Below are 22,557 nucleotides of genomic sequence, written 5' to 3' on the forward strand. Positions count from 1 at the left end.
TTTAAAGAAAACATATTATATATACAAGAGCCCCAGACTCCCTCTTCTGCATCTACTAGTGGTTGTGTTCTCGTGAGGAGACATCGACGCCTTTGAGACACTGACTGGGCTATAACAGTTAAACCTGTAATCATGCTTTATGCCAGGAAAATGTTTTCAAAACATCTGCGCTGTTTAACCAGCCGAGATGTTTTGTGCGAAATATATGTGAATGCTTCCGTCAGGAGGTAATCGTTCAGTTGAAGCAACGGCTGAAAATATTTGGTCATCTTAACTCTGTGTGTGTGTGTGTGTTGAATGGGTGTGCATGAATGTGCCACATACTCACGTAACAGTAGAATTTTATATGTAATTATGTTTTTAAGTCAAAGCACTTACTGCATTTGATCTTGTAAGGGAAAATGTAAGACATTAAGGATGGGAACGAAGATCTTTATAATGAGAGCAATGACATTAAATCACATCACGTAAAATTCCTTTTCATGGGATTTGGGAAATTATTTTACCTTTATTATTCAGTCTTCACACAAAGCTCGTGGAATAAGCTCAGTGTTTTCATTTTACATAGTGAAAAAAAAATGTGACTCAGTGCAATTAGGTGCTTGGAGTCCCTAGGTGAGTAAATCTCAGAGATAAGAACAGAACCCAAGTTGATTACTATTGTCCCCACCCTACAGCTGCCCCAACGCCAAGACCTGTTTAACTTGTAAAAGAAGGAATAGCAGGTCACTTCCCAGTTACCTATGTATGAAGCTAACCAGAGCCTGGCTGCTCACCACGGCCCCGCTTGCACAAACTAAGCTCCGTGTTGACTGAGCCTGCCTTGCACAATGTGGGAGGAGCAACAGTGGGCTTTGGAGTCAAATTTAATCTTGGGTCTTAATTCTGGTTCTGCCACTTTCTAGCTATGCATATTTGGACCTAAAGTCTCTGCCTTGTCTTTGTGCCAAGACACTGGAGGTGACAGTGCTTACAGTGAAGATTATGTGAGATCTCTGGTACATACGAGGTGAATTACCCACCTCAAGAGTCACCCACAGGGGGCTCCGGGGTGACTCCATCCATTAAGCAGCAACTCTTGATTTCCGCTCGGCTCATGATCTCATGGTTCGTGAGTTCAAGACCCACATCAGGCTCTGTGCTGACGGCGTGGAGCCTGCTTGAGATTCTCTCTCTCTCTCTCTCTCTCTCTCTCTCTCTCTCTCTCCCTCCCTCCCTCCCTCTCTCCCTCCTTCCCTCCCTCCCTCCCTCTCCGTCTCCCTCCCCCTCTCCCTCTCTCTCTCTGCTTTCTCCCCCCGTCTCTCAAATAAATAAACTTAAAAAAAAAAAAGAATCACCCACAGGGACATTCCCTGACTTTCCTGGAATGCCATCAAGGGATACAAAATGATTTGAGGAGTACAAGGTTTATAGGGAATGGGGCCTTGGACATAAGTCAAGAGTTTTGAGCTCTGTGCTAACCCACCTGCAAAAAATTCGTATGGGGCCATAGTTAAATTCGTCTTTTATCTCCAACCCTCACATCCTCTTACGTCTCAAGAGGCATTCTATTAAGTAGAAAGAAATGGAGAGCCTTGAGAACACGAGAGAAATAGAGGAATGGCGTTGCGGAACCTTTTTACAGTGCTCAAAATGGGTTTTCCTAATCCTTTCTTTTTTTTTCACCCTTTGTAGCTGATGGCGTCTGTGTCTTTAAATGCTTACTCAACAGAGACACAGAATGTTGCCGCGTGGGGAAGGAGTCCGTCTTGATCACTCTGGGATACAGCAGTGCTCTGTTGAAGTTTGAATCTCACGCGGGTAAGTTTTGCGCCTGTCCTGGCTCCCTGGCTTTTCTGAGGCCGAGTCTCCTGATTGGGTGACTTTGCTGTTACTGATTGGCTGGCTCTGGCGGTGTGTTTCCTGATGTGAGCTGTCATCAACCGAGACCCGGCTTTGAAAACAGTGCTTAGCTGACACCGGGGCTAGAGAACAACCAGCCTTTTCGTCGACCATGAGAATGCTGTTATTCTTGGCCCCCCTTTTGGTCCTCCTCCATCCAGAGCTGCGGGAGAGGCCAGGAAGGATTGTCCCGGTCGTTGTCACTTACTGTTGCTTCTTCTTGAAGAGGAGGTTGTTTGCAGAAATGTGGCGTTTCAAGTGGCGTGCCGTTCAGAATGATTCGACCTTGTTTTTGTCTTTGAATCATCAGCTGAACATTTTTAGACTCCTGACGACAAATGAACAGCGGCAGGGAGGTAGAATATAACCGGAAGTGTTTTAAGAAGGGACGGAAAGGCCCTCTGGAAGATTATGAATCTGATCAAGGAAATGAAGGCTCTCAGTGCCTCAGGTCTGCCTTAGGTGGTTGATGGTCTTTTTTCAACTTGGATATAAATTGATCCTTGGTGTTAATCCAGACAGTGTAAACCATTAGGTTTGGTAAATAGTCTCCTCTGGTTAGCTAAAATATCCTAAGCTGTTTCATAACTACTTGGGATAAAGAAGTTAACCTGGTTTCTTGTTCTGAAATTCCACTCATGCAGGAGTCAGCCAGAGTGAGGAACGTATCACGTGTCTGTCCGTCTCTCCATTCTCTGTTCATCCATCTGTCCATCTTATTTTTATGATGCATTTCAGAGGACATGATAATAACCAGCACATCTAAGCCCCTCTGGTTTTCAAGGCCACGTGTTACGGGGATTCATCTTCCCAGTGTAGGTCCCTGTGTCTGGGGTGCCTGGTGTGATAATCTGTTTCTTTCCCCTCTCTGTGCCCACATTATCCCTCCCTCCTACAGACAGTCCCGTGGGTCAGTTTGGTTCCCGACCGCGTCTCCACCTTTCCTACCCTCTTCAGTGTGTTCTCTTCTCTACATTTAGCTGTGGAGACTCTGTCCTGCCAGTCTTTGGGTCATTTTCTGGGTTAGTCACCCTGATGTGGGTGTTATCTAGGTGTATCCATGGGACAAGTTAAGCCCAGGATTCTCCTACTCCGCCACCCTCCCTGGAAGTCTCTAATTAATTTTCAATAATAATCTTGGATACCACAACCTTTTATAGTCACTTACTAGTTCTAGTAGTTCTCTTTTAGATTCCTTAGAATTTCCTATGTTAAAAAAAAACAACTGTCGTGCTTGCTTCGGCAGCGCTTATACTAAAATTGGAACGATACAGAGAAGATTCGCATGGCCCCTGTGCAAGGATGACACGCAAATTTGCGAAGTGTTCCATATTTTTTTTTTTTAATTTTTTTTTTTTCAACGTTTATTTATTTTTGGGACAGAGAGAGACAGAGCATGAACGGGGGAGGGGCAGAGAGAGAGGGAGACACAGAATCGGAAACAGGCTCCAGGCTCTGAGCCATCAGCCCAGAGCCTGACGCGGGGCTCGAACTCCCGGACCGCGAGATCGTGACCTGGCTGAAGTCGGACGCTTAACCGACTGCGCCACCCAGGCGCCCCTTAAGGGGCACTAAGGAATCTACCCCTGAAATGGATGTAAATTTTAAAAAATTTAAAATAAAATAAAAACGAAAACAAAAACAAAACTGTCATCTGCAAATAGAGATGACTTTCCCTGTTTTCTGATCTTTATGCCTTTTATGTTTTTTTCTTGACTTTTTGAAATTCTTGTGATTTCCAGTACAATGTTGAATAGATCTGGGAAAGCAGTTGTCCTTGACATTCTCCTGATTGTAAGGAAAGTCCACTTGTCACCATTAAGTATAATGTGTGTGGTCTATCTTTTGTGGGTGCCAATGATCACATCGGGGAAGTTTACTTCTTTGCCTAGCTTGTTGGAAATCTTTATTATAATTAGGCATTAGATTTTGTTAAGTATTTTTCTGGATCTGTTGAGACTATCATATTGTATAAATGTAGTGAATTACCTGGAATGAAATAGTTTGCATAGAACTGGTATTAATTCTTCATTAAATTTTTGATAGGATTCACCTGCAAAGTGACTGGGGCTTAAGGTTTTAGCAATAGAGTGATTTAGTAGATATAGGACACTTCAGATTTTTTCCTCGTGTCGATTTGATGTTTTATATTCTTCCGTGGAATTACTGCATTTCATCTAAGATGTCAGATTAAAATTTCTTCATAGTTTACGTGTTATCCTCGTTTTTTATCATTGTTTTTAAAGTTTATTTATGTATTTTGAGAGAGACAGAGACAGCATGAGTGGGAGAGGGGCAGAGAGAAAGGGAGAAAGAGAGAATCCCAAACAGGTTCTGTGTTGCCATTATAGAGCCGGCTGTGGGGCTCGAACCCACGAAGACATGAGGTCAAGACCTGAGCTGAAACCAAGAGTCAGACACTTAACCGAGAAGCCACCTAGGCGCCCCTCCACATTATCCTCTTACTTCATAATATTTATTATAATTTCTTTTCTCCTGATAATTGGTTATTAATGTCTGATCTTTCTTTTTTTTGATCAGCATCGCTAGAGGTTTATCAATTTTATAAGTCTTTTCAACAAATCAGCTATGGGTTGCATTTTTTTTCTCTTTTGCTTACCTCTTTTCTATTTCATCGATTTCTCTTTATAATTTTCTTTGTTTTTTTTATTCCGTGATTTTGCTCTGCCCTTGTGTTTTAACTTCTTACAGTGAAGCTTTAAGTCGGTATTTTGTCCTTTTATTCTTTTCTAGTATAATTTCCTGAAGTCGTTAACCTTCCACTAATTCTGGCTTTCCTGATATATAACCAGACTTCCCTATGTTGCATCTTCATTGTCATCCTGTTCAAATACATTCTGATTTCTCTTCTGATTACTTCTTTGGTCTCTGAGATATTGAGAATTATTTTAATTTTCAGGTACTTAGAAGTTGTGCAGATCTCTTTCCGTCATGGAAGCTGGACATTCTAAGTGTTGTGCTATTGAGTGTCTGGATTCCGCTGACTTCCTTTACGGAGTATTAAGGTTTGTTCGCTCAGATGGATTAGCTAATTTTAGGTCAGCTTGATTCTTCTGAGACTCGCTTTTTAGCTTTGCCTTGGCCGACTTAGGGAAGTCTTTATTCTAGGTCTAGTTTTGACATGCTCCTAAGGTGTGTCTGATCCTTGGTTTCTGCTGTTACGTCTTAATTGTTCAGCAAGGTCTCTCCACTCTGGCTGGAGCTAGAAACTCTCCCCACCCTGTGTTATCTCTGGGAATTGTTCAGCTTAGAGCTCTCTCATAGTTATTCTTGGCCCACTGTGGTTTTGACCATCTTCTGGGCATCAACCCTACACATATTTTATTTAAGATTTATTCAGCTAGAAACTCAAGGGGAGCCCTATGCAAATATTTTTAGTTTTTTCTTCCTATAGAAAGAGCTTGCTTTCGAGTAATCGGCCTTAGAAATTCCAGCAGCTTCAGCCTTTCTGAATACCAATCTCTGTATCTTCCACTCAGCAAGATCTCTCCGTCCTGGTTTGCTTTGCAGACCATGTGCTGCAGTATGGATAATGTCTCTAGACAGAAAACCAGGCTAATTGTAGCAGTGTCCTCATTGGTTTCCCTTCTGGATCACAATTTTGCATTGCCTGTCTGTTCTCTGCTGTCTGACGGCACTGTTTCATATATCTTCCTTGTTTCATGTAGTTTTCTTGTTTCAGTGGAAGGAAAAGTCTGGTACCAGTTAATCTGTCATGATTATGAGGGGAGTGTTCCCTGTTTCTTTCAAAAGAAAGAAATTCACACGCTCAGAACACTTCACATTTCCCGGGCAGTAGTCATGGGTATTCATGAAAAGCCAGAAGCAATCAACATTTTCATTACTTTAGCGTACATCCTAGCTCATTTGTACAATTACCGTACAACCCACAAATCAGAGCCTTCTGTCCTGCAAGCCAAGAGAAATGAGTTTCAACTCACAAAATATTTGCAAACGTTTCCTTCCCTTCAGTGGTAGATCTGCCTTTTTGACTTTGATATATCCGTGATGCATGCCAATGACATATTTCTATGATCTTCCCGAATCTTCCTATGATCTTCAAGGGTACTTTCAAAAGATTGGCCATAGACACAAAGAGTTACAATTACAGACCCTATTACAAAGCCATTTGTTTCTGCCACGAATGGTGAAGGGTGAAATTTTATCTGACTTGCAAGCTAATAAGTTAGTTTGCCACTGTTTCATGAATGCTGACAGAAGGCACAAGACTTCTGGTCAGAGGTAAGGAGTTAATGACTCTGAGAAAGAGCAGTAGACAGAATGTCAGCATACTGTTAGTTTTCTGAGCCCCGATACCCAGAGGCAGGTGCAGAGGATCCAATGGGTGTCTGACCATGCAATGGTAGGCATTACAGGAGAGGAACAGCAAGCTTGGAGAACCCGCTGTTTTATAGCAAGCAGTAAGCAAGCTAAGCTCTTTGCTCCAGAGGAAGATATTATTTCATACCTGAAGGTTGATTGTTGCGTACACAACCCTGAGAAACAGCCCAGGCAAAGAGTAGTCAAGGCCTTGAACTCTTGGCATACTAAGTAAGACAGGAGTCCAGAAAGAGGCCTGCAGAGGAACTACTCCCAACACTTTTTCTCTGTGAGAAGGAGGGAGATTTTCTCATTTATAAACACCCAGAGAATGACAGTCTTGGAAATTTCATTCATAGGTCACATTGAGTTGAACAAATGCATATGTGAACAACCTTTGCAGCAAAGAGAGGCACAGACAAGGCAGTTTAGAATGTCTCTTATAGCTAAAAGAAAATATCAATAGTGAAGGACATCCTACAGGGCACCTCTCTTCACCATTCTACTGAGACAGGCCCCTGGTCTTGGTAAACTAAACACCTGATGTAGAGAAGCAGATGTTTCTGTCATTCAAGGTAGCCCCCAAAGTGTAGACCAACAGCACCAAATGAAAATGAACACCAACCTCTCGGCACTTCTCATTTGTTAGAGGGGACCAGACATCCATTAGGTAGAAATAATTCAAATAGGCTTTGGGCAGAAATAAAAGCAGATATCCAGACAGCAAGAGACGAAAAATAATTTAGAAACAGACTAAGTCAGTACAAAATCACTACGTTAGTACAGTTAGACTCACCCTAGAAGCCAGAGAACACGGGGCTGGACCTGCTCGGCTTATAAAGTGCACAGTTCAAGTAATGCAGCTTGGAAGGTCTGGTGGATAAGTCTGTGTGAGCATCTCAGTGAGACCTCCGTGTTAAAAGTCAAACAAAGAAGCCAAACTTAATAAACATTTTTCGAGGACCGAGCGGAGTTATATCTGCAATAATAAAACATATGTGAGGGGGTCTGGCTTTCCCAACAGCTGGCTCCCAGATGAAGAGAGAAGGCTATGTTTGTGGGTCAAATAGAACATTCTGCGGTTCTAGCTGGATTACACTTGAGTTGGGTGTTTTTTTGTTTTTGTTTTAAGGTATTTTTTGTGTTTTGTTTGTGTTTTTGTTTTTGTTTTTGTTGGGTTTTTTTGATCACAGCTTTCAGAAACTCTTTATTTTCTGTCAAGCTTATTTCCATTTCCTGGCTGAGTAGCTTAAGACCACTCAGTGGTCCTTGCAGCCGCTCAGCAGCCTGAGCAGTGGGCGCCGTGGTCCGGTTCTCCGTGGCAGGCCAAGCGCCCACGTCTTGAGCAGACACCCGGATGGGTGTTGCACTCAGTTGTGTTTTTTTGTTTGTTTTTTAACTTTAAAAAAAATGTTTATTTTTGATAGAGGGAGGGAGAAAGAGTGGGGGGAGGGCAGAGAAAGAGGGAGACAGAGGATCTGAAGCGGGCTCTGTGCTGACAGCAGCAAGGAGCCCGATGTGGGGCTTGAACCCATGAAGCATGAGATCATGACCTAAGCTGCTCAGATGCTGAACTGACTGAGCCACCCAGGCCCCGTGAAAAGCTGTCAGTTTTAATAAAGGCAAGTAATTCCTATGTTCGATAATGAGAATCAGGATGTGGCTTATCTCAGGATGCAAATGTTTTAGAATGTTTGTCAGAGTTCACGACTTTCAGGAAGGCAAGGCTTTAAGCAATGGAAAATTGTTCTGTCCTATATAATGGGACATAATGAGGCTAAGGGCACAATGTCATTTTTACTTTTTACACCATACACGTTTGACCTGTCACATAAGACACCGTCTACTTGAGGGAAGATTAAACAGATCATCTTAGTGATGAGGAAACTGAGATTCAGAGAAGATCAGTCACTTTCTCAAGGTAATATGACTAATAATTAACCGACCACGGATTGGAGCTTCCTGACTCCAAAGCCCACACACTCTTCCCACGCTCTCGCACATCCTCCTCGATGACACCTGGGTAGTTTTAAGAAAGAAAGAAGCCAGAGAAACAATGAAGAGAGCTTGTGCCACAAGAAAAACACAAGGAAAGCCTTTCGTCCAATGTCTTCACACTTGGAACACTTAATCCTCGAGGAAACATACTCGTAAAGCCCACATGGAGTGCGCGTTTCTACAGTATCCGGGTTTCGTGAGGGTACTGTTCAGAGTCGGTACAAAAGTCTGAGCAGACCTGGGGATTTGATGTTTCAGGGACTCTCAAAATTGAGGCTGCCTTTCATTTTCCGGACAAAACCTTTCCTTTAATTCTTTATGTTGTGGCGGGGTAGAAATTTTGAGAGGCCAATAGAAAAGGTCTCAGGGTTCCTGGGTGGCTCAGTGGGTTAAGCGTCCCTCCTGGGCTCAGGTCATGATCTCGCGGTTCATGGGTTTGAGTCCAGCGATGGGCTCTGTGTTGACAGCTCGGAGCCTGGAGCCTGCTTCAGATTCTGTGTCTCCCTCTCTCTCTCTTGCCCCTCCCTCACTTGCACTCTCTCCCTTTCTCTCTCTCTCAAAAGTAATTAAAAATATTTTTAAAAATTAAAGAAGAAACGGTCCTAAGAAATTGGGATGAATTTTACTCCCTAGGATATCCAATGACCACATATTTTCTATCCACCGCCTGTACTGCTTCCCGGCTTCTTCGTGAAAGAAAGTATCTTAAAGAGCCTGGATAGTGATGAGGCCAATAATGGGAGTCGGCTGCCCTGATCCTACACGAAGCCCTCTGTACATGATTTCTAGTCACTTACCAGACAACGTGGGGGGTGGGGGTGGGAGAATCACCTGACCTTTTTCATTACATTCTCTGAGACAGGGATTTGGGGCTCAGTAATGAAATCCAGGTTCAATTTGCTTTTGCCTGATATAGAATACAAACGATCAAGGTTCTCCTTAATCTGTTTACATCCATCACAAAAGCAAGAGGAACATTTCTAAGTAAGGAGCCCATAAGTGGGACCAATTCTGATACAAATTTTTCATCAGTTCACTGCGTCACTTACATTTCAGGAATGAGCATAATGGCCTTGACCGCCCCCCCGCCCCTGCCTTGCTTTAGAATACTGGCTCTAATCTCTCGGTCTCCCTGGTTCTCCAAGAAGGAATAAATAATTGCTACCAGGAGTTTCAGACTGGACTTGAGAATTTTCCCACGGACGCCTCCTAACCCCTTTGCATTCTGTGGTTTATGTGTCTCTAGACTGCTCTCTGTGAATCCCTGAACCACACCGATTGCAAATGCAGGTGTTTACGGATTGATGGGCTTCCTTGGTTTAATCTAATAATAGTTTTCAAAATCAGTGAAAGTCCCCGGAGGAGTTAGTTGCCTGTCTGATTTTCCTGGCCTGGGAGACTCATGGTAAGAACGGCCGTCTCCTCACTCTGGGTCTGTCAGTGCACGTTATGAAGCGAAAGACCTGAGTCCCCAGCTGTAGGAAGTGGTGGCAAGGGAGGGCCAAGCTGGCTGTCACCCAGAAGGTCCCAGATGGCCCGGGTCCCTGCTGGCAGGGGGGTCTTGATTGTCATTTGTCAGCCTAGGTGTTGACAGTGAGCTGTCGGCTGGTGTCACTGCCCATCAGACACAATTGCTGAATTTTTGAGATGCGCTCGGCTTCTCCGGAGTGAGAGAATGTGGCATTTGAAATGTGAGGCTGCTATTTTAGATTTAGAAGTGAGTCAACAGCTGCCAATTATCTGTAACTTGGGTAAGAGAGAAAAATCCAACTTTATTGGGGAGTTGACCTGTATTGATAATTAGGTGGCATCTCTGGGAAAGAAAGGATCAAATATTCAAATATGTCTGCGCGAGGAATGTTTTTGCCCTTTTTCTCCTTCTTCAGAACTGTGACTCCGTGATCTCCAAGGCTGATTTTGTCACATGTCCCATGACCTCCGGGAATCCCAGAGACCACTGTGAAATCCAGTACATTTAAATTCACCGCGTTTTAGAAGCAGTGGAGATAGTTAGTGACAGATGCCAGCGGAGAAAAAAATGTTTAATTAAATGGACTTGGGGTAAATTCTGTGAAGCAGTAGTCTCTGCTAGTGGATTTGCACTAGGCGTGTGCAAGGTTGACATCCTGTTCAGTCACTTATGCATCTGGCAAATATTTATCGAGAGTCTCTTCCGTGCCAAGCACACATTTATGTGCTGAAGACAGAGTGCCGACTAAATAGAAGTCCTTACAATGATATAGCTGACATTTATCTCAATGTTTATTTGTTTTTGAGAGAGAGAGAGAGACAGAGCACGAGTTGGGGGAGGGACAGAGAGAGAGGGAGACACAGAATCTGTCAGCGGAGAGCCCGATGCGGGGCTCGAACTCACCAACTGCGAGATCATGACCCGAGCCGAAGTCAGACGCTCACCCAGGCGCCCCGTGGCTGACACTTGAAGAGAAGGGCACAGACAGTAAATAAATGAAGAGTTATAGTGAAGTTGTGTGTGATAAAGGCTGAAAAGAAAAGTAAACCAGGGAAAGAGGCAGAGGAAGACGGGGGACTAAGCATGTGTACCGTTTGTAGGTAATTTGGGGGGGGGAAGCCTCATGGAGAAGTGACATTTGAGTAGAGGCCTGCCGTGCGGGACGGGGAGCCTTATGCGGATCTGGACAAGGCGGGGGGGTGTCCAGACTGGGGAGCAGAATTACATTGACCGTGAGGCAGGGTGTGTCTGAAGAAAGGCACTAAGAACGGGGGGCCTAGATGAAACGAGGGAGAAGGAGAGGGGCGAGGTCAGAGAACAGAGGCCAGATAAGGTGAGATGTTGGAGGCATGGTGGGGATCCTGGTTTCATCCCAAGGGAGAATGAGAGCATCCGGAGGCCTTGAAGCAGAGGCCCAGCTTTGTGGTGAGCATTATGCCATTTTTATACCCATTTGCCAAGCGTGTATTCATACTTCCGTTCATTGTGATTCTCACAGCAGCCCTGTGAGGCCGGCATGTTATCACTCTTGGTTTCCATTTTTAAGCAAAGACACCGAGGCTCACAGACAGGAAGGAAGGCGCCCAAGTGACAAAAAGAAAATGCAAGGCCTGTGGACCCAGCTTCTAAGCTGCCCTTTTCATTTTTCACTGGTTGACGCCGAACCTAGAAAACTCGTACCTTGAGTTGGGATGCTAACAACAGACACGGCAAAGCTGGCTTGTGTCAACATCTCACTCACGGAGAAAAGGAAATGAAGAAAGACAATGGTGGACCTTCTTCTAGGAGTTGGTGAATCATGGGAAAGCTTTCCCATTTTTTTTTTTTTTATTTGAAAAACATTCCAGTTTACAGAGAAGGTACGTGAACGTGACAGAGAACTTCTGAGTACCCTTTAAGTAGATTCATTAATTTACATATTTTCTCACATTTGATCTCTTACACCCACACACGCTGTCGCTTTATTTCTGATCTGTTTGAGTCCTTTGGGCTTTACCAGGTATAGCCTGATGCTGTGTCCTTCTGTAGATACCCCATTAGGGAGCACTGAGGTCTCTGCCTCTTGTTGGTAATAGGAATTTCGGGCACCCGGTCAACATGTTTTCCCGTTTCTTTACTGTTAACGTTACTGTGCTTTCCCTGTTCTTCATGACAAATAAGCATTTGGGGCAAAGGTACTCTGAAATTACATAAATGGCCTGCTCCTCCTCAAATAGCCCGAATTTAGTATGCATTGATTATCCATTGCTTTGGGAACACGGTTGATTTTTGGGTACATTAGTCTCATATCCTGCAGTCCCGCCGAGTCACTTAGTTCTTGTAGACTTCTTTTGTAGATTCCTAGGGTTTTCTAGATGAGTGATCATGTCATCTGTGATTAGAGACAGTTGTACTTCTTCCTCTCCAATCTGTACCCTTTTTATTTCTTTTTCTTGCTTACTGCACCAGCTAGGACCTGGAGGCCAGTGTTGCATAGAAGAAGTGAGCCTAGACATCCTTACGTTGTTCATGACCTCAAGGAAGACATTCAGTTTTCACCATTAGCTGTAGGTATTTTTATAGACGTCCTTCGTTCGGTTGAGGAAAGTCCGTTCTGTTCCTAATTTGCTAGTCATGTCCACCTTGAATTGTGTTTTGCAAAATGTCTTTCTCGATAGATGAAGATGAGAGTATCAATTTTATTTTTAGCCTGTGAATAGGGTGAATTTGATTTTTCGAATGTTAAAACAACCTTGAAGTTTTGAGTGAAAGCTCATTGTCATGATGTGTGTTTCTTTTTATAAATTAGATGTGCTAGAATTTCATAAATAGTTTTTGTGTCTATGTTCTTCAGGTGTTGCTTTGTAGTTTTTAAAAATGTCTTTGGGGGTTTTGGGGGTGGCTCAGGAAGTTGAGCGTCTGACTCTTGATTTCAGCTCAGGTCATGATCTCACGGGTCGTGAGTTCAGGCCCCGCGTTGGGCCCTGTGCTGACAGCGTGGAGCCTGCTTGGGATTCTCTCCCTCCCCACTCTCCCTGCCCCTCCCCTGTTTGTGCTCTTTCTCCCTCAAAATAAGTAAATAAACATTTTGGAAAAAATAAATAAAATGCCTTTGTCTGGTTTAGGTATCAGGTTAATGCTGGTCTTGTAAAATGGGGGCATGTTCCCCAAACTAGTTTTGTGAGCTCTTTGTGTGGAATTTGACATCACTTCTTTCTCAGATGTTTGTCAGAAGTAACAACGGAAGCCAAATGCGCCTTGAGTTTTCTTTGTAAGAAGATATTTAACTACAAAGGCAATTTATTTTATATAGAGAGATCTAGTAAATATATGTACTGTTAACTAATGAATTTTACTTATTTATGTCTTCCGTGCAATTTTTCCATTTCATTCAAGTTGTTAAATTGCCTGCCGTTATGTTCCGCGTAATCATTCTTTGTATTGGTGTGATCTCCCTCCTTATATCAGTAACAGCTATTTCCCCAGCTTGATCAGTCTAGCTAGAGACTTACCAACTGTATTCAGCCTTCCGGTGAAAGAGTTTTCGTTGTCACTCATTTTTCTCTATTTTGTTCGTTTTCCATCTTCTTGACTCTTTCTCTTGTCTTTATGATTTCCTTCCTTCTGATTACTTTGATTCTCTGGTTACTCTTCCTCTACCTTCTTAAGGTAGATGCTTAAAGCATTAACCTAAGTGCTTTCTGTTTTTCTAATAGACACATTGAACGCTACAAATTTTTTTCTACACACTCTTCTCTGTACCTCCCATACATTTTGGTATGTTGTGTTTTCCTTGCCATGCAGTTCGAAATAATGCGTGTTGTTCTTTGGCCTGTGGTTTTTCCTTTTTGGTCCATGGATTATCTGGAAATAAATTGTTTAATTTCCAAACATTGGGAGACTTACCACATATCTTTCACTGTGCTGGCTGAATTCTTTTATGGTCTGAGAACATGTTTTGTTTCAAGTTTGTTGGAGTTTGTTTTAGGGCCCGCAGTACGGTCCATCTTGGGGAATGTTCCATGTGTTTCTGGAAAGAGTATGTGTTATGTTACTGTCAGCTTGGATTTTTCTCTAAATGTCAGGTAGTTCAAGATCTTTAGTGATTCTTGGTCTACTTGTCTATCAGTTATTGAGAAAAGAGAGTCGTAATTAGCAACGATGGCTGGATTTTCCCTATAGTTGTGTCTGCACCTTTGCTGTAGGAAAGTTGATATTCCCCTGAGCATCTGTGCAGTGATGCTTCACATAATGACTCAAGAAAGCAAAAAGTCAAGACTCCAAGCTTTTAGCAGCCGATTTTCAATTTTTTTCTCTTTTGGGGAAAACTCATATTCGCTTGAACCCAGCTGGAGCCTGGCCCCTTCCGTGCCTCTCTGCTCTCAGGATTTATTATAGGAACGTACTCTCTGGTCCCCATTTCCTGTGGAACATGCGCACAAAATATCTGAATAGTACTAAAATATTTGTGGATGAAATGGCATTAAGTCTTGGATTTGCTTTAAAATGTCCAGCCAAGAAAACACAAGACACACGGCAGTAGAAATGAACGGAGATTGATGAAATCTCAGTCAGCTTTGGATCTGGATGATAGAAATCTTTATACTACTCTCTGCGAATTTAAAAATCATGATAAAAAATTTTAAAAATGATACATGGGAAAGTCCATTAAAATATGATTTGGAAGGGGCGCCTGGGTGGCTCCGTTGGTTGAGCGTCCGACTTCGGCTCAGGTCATGATCTCACAGCTTGTGGGTTCGAGCCTCTTGTCAGGCTCTGTGCTGACAGCTCAGAGCCTGGAGCCTGCTTCGGATTCTGCCTCTCCCTCTCTCTCTGCCCCTCCCCCACTCATGCTTTTTCTCTCTCTCTCTCAAAAATAGATAAACATTCAAAAAAAAAGAAACTATCAGAAGCGGATTTTTAACTCCATTCTGATGTAAGAGATTGCCTCTGACTACACATCCCAGTAGATCTGATATTCCTGAAAACAGGCAAACCGACACATGCTGTGCCCCGTCGAGAAATGGGCTAACCCTTTCTTCTATTGTCCACACCTGTAGATTCCGCCCAGGGTTTAAGGATTCTCTTCACATCAGGCTAAAAATTGTTTCTTTTTTTCTCTCCACCGTGACACCATTGACGTTGGAGGCCGGTTGATGATGTCTCTGTTGAGGGGGTGGGGGGGGGGCTGTGCTGCACCCTGTTGGGTTAGTCTAGCAGCACCCCGGCCTCTCCCCACTAGATAATCAACAGCACCGCCGTCCCCAGTTGTGACATTGTCCCCTCTCCAGACATTGCCCAGTGTTCCTTGGGGGAGAAAAATCACCCCTTGTTGAGAACCACCAACCCGGAAGCCTTTTGAGGTTTCTGTGGGTTTGACTGCGGGAAATAAGGAAGATTAAGTTTCAACAAATAAGCTGCTTTCTGTCCTTCTTCTCGTCACTTACTTGACCAAGAGCCAGAGTTTGTGAACTGTGGACCAGGCAGATGGGTTTACCAGATGAGTTACGTTTAGCCTCCAGGGTGACTTTGTGTTTTAATTAAACCTGAAGGCACTTACACTAGGTCTCTACTCTCCAGCCCTGTTTCTTTATAGCCACTGCTACTTTCTAGAGATGCACACACGTGGGCCCCTTCACCTACTTATGGAACCTGTCTGGCTCATGAAGCATTTGAATGTGCCACCTTTGTAAGGTGAGGCCATGGTGGAAAAGGCAGGGACTAATATATGTGCTCATTGAGCAGACTTCAGAGTCACTGCAGTGCACATAACACTTTGTCTAAACTAGGGGAAAAAAAAACCCCAAAACCTCCTTCCTTAAGACAGTTTTTCTTTCGTCTGCCAGAAAGTAATCATGATTTTGCTAGGGAAAAAAAATACTATTGACTGTCATTGGCTAAAGAATTGTAATAAATTAATCAATCTAAGTATTTCTGATAAATAATCTAGTTCCTGGGTTGTGCAGTGCACATCCTGTGCAACCATACGTGGCACTCTTGCATAATTAGGTTAAGGAAGGTCTGGATTCCATAGGGAAACCTAGAATTGGGCTTTCCTGGGAATTTCATTGAATAATAGGGTTTACAGAGGATCTTTGAGACAACAGGGCAGATCATGGAGTGAAGGTAAGATCACTATTATATATATTTTTTTTGTGGCTAAAGGAAAAGAGCTTCTCTTTATACCAGTCAGATGTTCGAACTGATACCCTATCCTGGACCAATCTTGGGGGCGTGAGGATGTCACTCAAGGAGGGCGTGACTGAGAAGGAAGTAATAGCAAAGGTGCCATCAGGAAGAAATAAAGAGTTTCCATGGCTGCTAGAACTTTGTGCTCACGCAGAACTGATCCTAAGAGACTGTTCTTTCTGGGCCTGCAAACCATTTCTCTGATTAATGATTAACGGTTGTCTAGCCAGGGCTCTCAAGAGAGACGATCCCTACCTCTTCATGTTCTTAATTTGACATTAATTTATAGCTCTTTTTCTTTCTTTGCTCCATTCACTCTCTGTGTTTATTGATACAATAAATGTTTGTGAGCACCTTCTGTGAGCTTGCACTATCATAGATCCCTGCTCTCGTGGAAAGACCATTTTCCAAAAGTGACTTCAGCCCGAGCAGCCACTTCACAGAACCCCTCTCAGTCGAAGATAATTGTCGTTTGTTCAGATTCCACTTTAAAGTTTATTTCTCATGATTATTGTATCTGGGGCGAAGATGTTATCAATACAGCTGCTGTTAGCATTTTGGCTTCATTATTGTCAGCATTTCTGTTTTGTATCCGTCTCTAAATGGTTGTGATTGTTGTTTACGTATTATTTCGTACCCTATTTTCATGTCACATTCTGTCGTCAGTATATTTCCCTGTTTGTTAGTCGTTATAAGCATCATTGAAAATACTTAAGTGATATTCCACAAACGAGTTCCTATAAAATACTTACGTGATCCTTTACAGTAGGATGTTGAAATGATTTCTATTTTTCAGTATAAATAATAATCTTGCGATTCTATTTAGTAATAACGACATTTTTCATATTACAAATAAATAAATGTTTTTGGGTCCATAGCTTTTGCATGGTTTCATTCTGCCCAATCCCCAGGCATTGAACAAATGTCAGAGCGTATGAAGTTTTCTTTCTTGCTCCTGTACATACGCTGGGTTGCTTTCCAGAACACGTGTTCGGGTTTATGATGACTCTAGTGGGGTTTCTGTGTATTGTTTCATTGAAACCTTAACATAATTGGATGTTGTGGGTTTTATTAATTCAGCTGTCCTTTTTTTTTTTTAAATGTTTATTTTTGAGAGACAGAGCATGAGTGGGGGAGGGGCAGAGAGAGGGAGACACAGAATCGGAAGCAGGCTCCAGGCTCTGAGCTGTCAGCACAGAGCCCGACGCAGGGCTCGAACTCACAGACTGTGAGATCATGACCTGAGCCAAAGTCGGATGCTTAACAAACTGAGCCACCCAGGCGCCACTGATTCAACTGTGCTAAAAAACAATACATCCGGGGTGCCCCGGTGGCTCGGTCAGTAGAGCACACAACTTTTGAGCTCAGGGTTGTGAGTTTGAGCCCAACATTGGGTATAGAGATTACTTAAAAAAAAAAAAAAAACAATTAGAAAATAGTGCGTCAGTTGAATTTGCATTTCACTGCTTTCTGTTGATGCAAAATTGGGGGAGATTTTGTTAGAATCCCAGAATTTGAACTCGGGACACTGGGTGCGATCGGATCTCTGCCTCTGGAAGACCCTCTACTCAGGCAGTGAGAAGAGCTGTGCACGGATATTTGCTCTGTTGTCGCTCTCGCGGCCACGAGATAGGGTTCCCCTGCCATGCTTCCTTCAAGTTAGGCGTGGAGGTGAGACTTGCCTTGGCCAATCGCTGTGTCCTTTCTGTCTGAAGGTTTTACAAGCCCGTGTAGCCATTGTCATTTTCTGGTGTTTTGCACCCACCATCCTGAGGCACTTTCTTGCCTGGGTCCTTGAGTGAGAATAACGTGAAACAGAGACCCCCATGCTGACCGGACGTGGACACAGAGCCTAAATTAGCAGCAGATGCTGTCCCACACTTCTGCGATTTGGAGTGTGAAGAGGCAAACAAGCCTCTTCTGTGTGATTCAGCCACCACAGCCGGTCCACCTGCCTGTGCTGCTGCGACATCGTGCGGCTGCCGCGGGACCACAGAACACGCGGCAGCTCCAGGAGTCAGATGCTTTCCCAAATAGGGAAAGAGTTTGGTATTTATGTATAATCTACTCAATTCCGAGCAACAAAGTGGGTGACAACATTATGCCATCTGCCAGCTCAAATTATTTTTGTCCTCTCAGATTAAAAATTGTTTTAATATTCAGCAGGGAAGTGACTTAACGCAGGTTGGCTTCGGGCAACTTTGTAAAAATTGCTTTCCCTTCATGACAGGCCCGTAAAAGCGAATAATAATAATAATAATAATAATAATAGGTAACATTTACTGATCATTTCATTATGCTTCAGGGACCGTGGCAACAGATTCCCTTTGCAAAACAATGAGGTCAGCGCTATTATCCCTGGTTTACAGATGAAGAAACTGAGGCTCAGGATGACTGTCACTTGTCAGGGTCATTCACGGGTTAGTCACGGGTGTACTCAGATTTGAACCCAGGTCCGTGGGGCTGTGTGCCAGCCCCTACGTGACAGGGGCCACATTGTGGCTTCCCAAACTTTTCTCAAAGCCCCACACGGGGCACATTTTGGGTCTTCCAGACACTTGTCCTACCACCTTTTCCTGTCGCCTGCCTTTGCCACATATGTGATCAAAGATTTTATCCCGTATAAGAAGTCTGTCCAGCCCATGCTGAGCGAACGGGCGCTGTGCAGGCTCGAGACACGAAAGTCAATGAGCGGCTGTTGCTTCCCTCCAGAGGCTTTATACGTTGGAGCAGCTCCCACCAAGAGCAGTAAGGCTTGAGCCAGAAAAGTGAGCCACGCATGTAGTTTTTAAAAAATATTTTTCCTGGGGCGCCTGGGTGGCACAGTCGGTTAAGCGTCCGACTTCAGCCCAGGTCACGATCTCGCGGTCCGTGAGTTCGAGCCCCGCGTCGGGCTCTGGGCTGATGGCTCAGAGCCTGGAGCCTGTTTCCGATTCTGTGTCTCCCTCTCTCTCTGCCCCTCCCCCGTTCATGCTCTGTCTCTCTCTGTCCCAAAAATAAACGTTGAAAAAAAAAATTAAAAAAAAAAAAAAATATTTTTCCATATTTTGTTAGAAATGATAATGTACAATTTACCATCTTAACCATTTTTAAGTGCAATTCCGTGGTATTAAGTACACTCATACTGTGCCACCATCACCAACATCAGTCTCCAGAGCTCTTTCCACTTTTGGAATTGTAAGTGTCCTAGTAAACATGTCTTTGAAGCCAAAAGAAACAGGTAAAATTACTTTTAATAATCTGGTTTAACCCAGGAAACCCAAAACATCGTAACTTAAACACAAAACCAGTGCAGAAAAATTGTTAATGCGATGTTTCATGTTCTTTTTCTCTTGTGCCGTGCTTTTTGGAATCTCCTAGATTGCGTTTGACACTTAGCAGCACATCTGAATTTGGACTGGCCACATGGGAAGGGCTCTGTTGCTGCATGGGGCTAGACCTGTTGTGTCGCTCAGTGGGAAGCACAAAGGCAGAGATTGATCATTTCAAGGTAATAAGGAGAAAGATGGGCTAGAACATCCCTGGGGCACTGTGGGAGCACAGCAAAGAGACACTTAGCTCACTCTGGAGCTCTAAGGAGGCTTCTCATATGGGCAAAGAACAGTAAAAGACACGAGATCCACGGCACAGAGACAAGCCATGCAAGGAACTGCCCACACTGGTGAGAAGCCAGTGCGAGGCCGGCGGGAATGAGGCCGACTGGCTTCTAGGGCAGAATGGGGCACAGTCAGGAAGGGCTTTGTATGGAAGCAAAAGAGTGGACTTTGTTTGCATGACCCTGTGCAGCCTTACAGTGTCCTTTCCTGAGGTCATTTGGGAATGGCATCAGCCCTCGAACGAAGTAAGCATTTGTGGCTGATTGGCACAGACTGCTAAGTGTCTCCTTCTTCTCACCTTCTTCCATGTTGTCAGAAGTCGTATACTGTTAGGGATGATAATGAGCATAGCTAACGTGCACCTCCCAGCCAGCCTTGCAGATAAAGAGGGGAGCTGGAGTTGTTTGATTGGGTTTCTGGGAAATCTCCTTAACAGGGGCTGTTTGCTACTTACCCATTGTCCCTTTCAGTTTCTTGCTGCCTGGGATGTATCCATGATTGCTGTGAGGCACCCTGAGGATAGAAAGTATGTTTTTTAAATTTATTTATTTTAAAGTTTATTTATTTATCTTGAGCGAATGAGAGAGAGAGTGTGTGCAAGCAGGAAGGGACAGAGACAGAGGAAGAAAGAGAATCCCAAGCAGGCTCCATACCATCAGCACAGAGCCTGCTGCGGGCCTCAAACCCATGAACCGTGAGATCGTGACCTGGGCCGAAACCAAGAGTCAGACGCTTAACCGACTGAGCCTCCCAGGCGCCCTGGAAAGTAGGTTTGGAACACATCACAGGGGAAGGGCACATGATACTTGCCTATGTATGACTGTGGAATGACTCCACCAGCCCTGAGCTGCCTCGTTCTGGACTTCTTTTATGCGACAGAAAAAGAAATCAAAATCACAGTCTCGTTGAAGTCATTATTATTTGGGTTTTTCGCCGTATGCCGATAGACCCAACTCTGAGTCCCACAGGACACACAGCCCGTCAATTAACTAAGTTCATTTTGCAAAGGAGCTTGCCAAGGATCTGAAAACTTCCGCGACCTGGTAAGGATCAGGCAGGAAGCTATAGGGTCAGAGGTGAAACCGAAGCCTGGGGGTTCTGGCTCCAAAGCCTCTGCTTTATCTATTGTAAGACTTTGTTGTCCAAGGACGTGCTGTCTGTTACCTCCGGCTCCTCTCGCAGCGCGTTTTCGGGGTAGCCGTCCTGCAGAGGAGTGACTAGAGAGTGGCAGGTCACAGCCGGTGACATCCTGTACTAGTAGCTCATAGGAACTGGTGACTCGTGCGGTGACCACTGTGTTCCAGCTCCTACTGGGGCAGGGGTGTCGTCTGTCTTGACCGTCTGGCAGGAGACCCATAACACGTAGGGCTCTCCCTCCTCTTGAGCCTCCTGCCACAGAGTTGATTTCTTGCCTTTAATGCTTCCCAGCCGCTTCTGCAGGGCCCTCCTGGCTGTGCAGAGAGGAGGCTCAACCAGGCCCTTCTTGTCCTGCCAGTACAAGATTGTGCAGGCATCTGGCTTGCCCCTCTCCCTTCCTGCTGTTTGCCTCCTGGCTATGTCACTAGTCAATTAGCATCCCCAGCAGAGGGTGGGGATGCTCACATCTGTCAGTTCTGCAACTTGTTGGCATGTCTGCAGAGAGCTCAGCGGGAGAGGGGGTTGCTGACTCAAGGCTAAATGCGGTTTTCGTATCATCCGCAGAGCTCAGTCATCCGTAAGATCCTGATGACTTGCAAGGTGGCCAAATCAATCAGTGGTTTATTGAGCATCCTCACTGACCTTCAGAACTCCCGTTAGCAAAACCTCCGGTCCCCAGAACTCCCGTTAGCAATCCCTCTGGCCCCAGTGCCCGTTGCCGAGCACCTTGTGCCCGCCTCACTGGTTCCAGGTGTGGCCAGGTTGTCAGCCTGGCCTTCGGTGGTGACGCCTCCCGGCTGACCCGACACTCCTCACTCTGATTTCTCGGACCTTTTCTGCCAATCTGCCTGCACAGCTGGGCACAGAAGCATGTGTGCTGCTTACCTGTGTATCTAGGGATGGGATGACGAGGGGCTGGCCAGTAAATGTTTTAGGTTTCATGGGCCATGTGGTCTTTGTCACAGGTACCCAACTCTGGCGTTGTAGGCACAGAAGCAGCCATAGATAATACGTGAAAGAATGCGTGTGGCTGTACTCCGATAAAATTTAACTTATGGACGCTGACGTTTGAATTTCGTATCATTTTCATTGGTCACGAAGTATTCTTGTTTTGCTTTTTTAAAAAGATATGTGAAAATTGGGGGCGCCTGGGTGGCTCGGTTGGCTAAGCATCCGACTCTCGGTTTTGGCTCAGATCGTGGTCTCGCGGTTGGTGAGTTCGAGCCCCGTGTCGAGCTCCACGTCGACAGCTCAGAGTCTGCTGTCTCTCTCTTTGTGCCCCTCTCCTGCTCATGCGCGCTCTCTCTCAAAATAAATAAGGAAACTTTAAAAAGTTAAAAAATACGTGAAAATATAAAAACTATTCTTGGCCTTTGGTCTATACAAAAACATGCCAGAGGCTGGATTTGACCCGTGGGTCATAGTTTGCCTACCGGTGATCTAACGGCAGGGTAACATGGTAACTAAAAGGAGGATTTGTAGGGCGCCTGGGTGGCTCCTTTGGTGAAGCATTCGACTTTGGCTCAGGTCATGATCTTGTACTCTGTGGGTTCGAGCCCCACGTCAGGCCCTGCGCTGGCAGCTCAGAGACTGGAGCCTGCTTTGGATTCTGTGTCTCCCTCTCTCTCTGCCCCTCCCCTGCTCACTCTCTGTCTCTTTCTGTCTCTCAAAAATAAATATTAAAAGAAGATTTTTTTTAAGAGCGTGATTTGTTTTGGTGCAAAGCCTGGTGCTGTCACCAGTCAGCTGTGTAATTTAATTGTGGTTACTTTATCCCCTAAGGCTTGGTTTCCTCATTGCGAAGAGGGGATAATCCCACTAAACGAGATGGTGGATGTCGTGTGCATAGCCCAGCACGCTGTAAGTGTCCCCCAGGGCTGGGCTAGTCACTCTGGGAGATGCAAGAGTGAAGCAGACAGGGCTGCCCTCTCCAGGAGCTGGGAGTCCGGCAAAGAAGGGTCTGCG

At 44.6% G+C, this 22,557-nt stretch overlaps 1 protein-coding gene and 1 non-coding gene across 4 annotated transcripts in view; both read left to right on the forward strand.

The window, feature by feature from the left end:
• The window catches only part of LOC112868550 (histone-arginine methyltransferase CARM1-like), a 245,120-nt gene that overhangs the window by 94,600 nt on the left and 127,963 nt on the right, over window positions 1-22,557 (forward strand). For all 3 annotated transcript variants that reach the window (XM_086684927.1, XM_086684928.1, XM_086684929.1), the window contains exon 2: window positions 1,675-1,800. In XM_086684927.1, the coding sequence (XP_086541053.1) occupies window positions 1,675-1,800 (126 nt within the window). The remainder of the gene's footprint in view (window positions 1-1,674; window positions 1,801-22,557) is intronic.
• On the forward strand, window positions 3,112-3,218 carry LOC112868746 (U6 spliceosomal RNA). The gene has a single exon (XR_003224343.1). It is a non-coding gene; the product is annotated as a U6 spliceosomal RNA (small nuclear RNA).

Source organism: Puma concolor, chromosome D4, assembly GCF_028749965.1.
Source record: "Puma concolor isolate L17-30 chromosome D4, mPumCon1.1.hap2, whole genome shotgun sequence".
Lineage (NCBI taxonomy): Eukaryota > Metazoa > Chordata > Mammalia > Carnivora > Felidae > Puma > Puma concolor.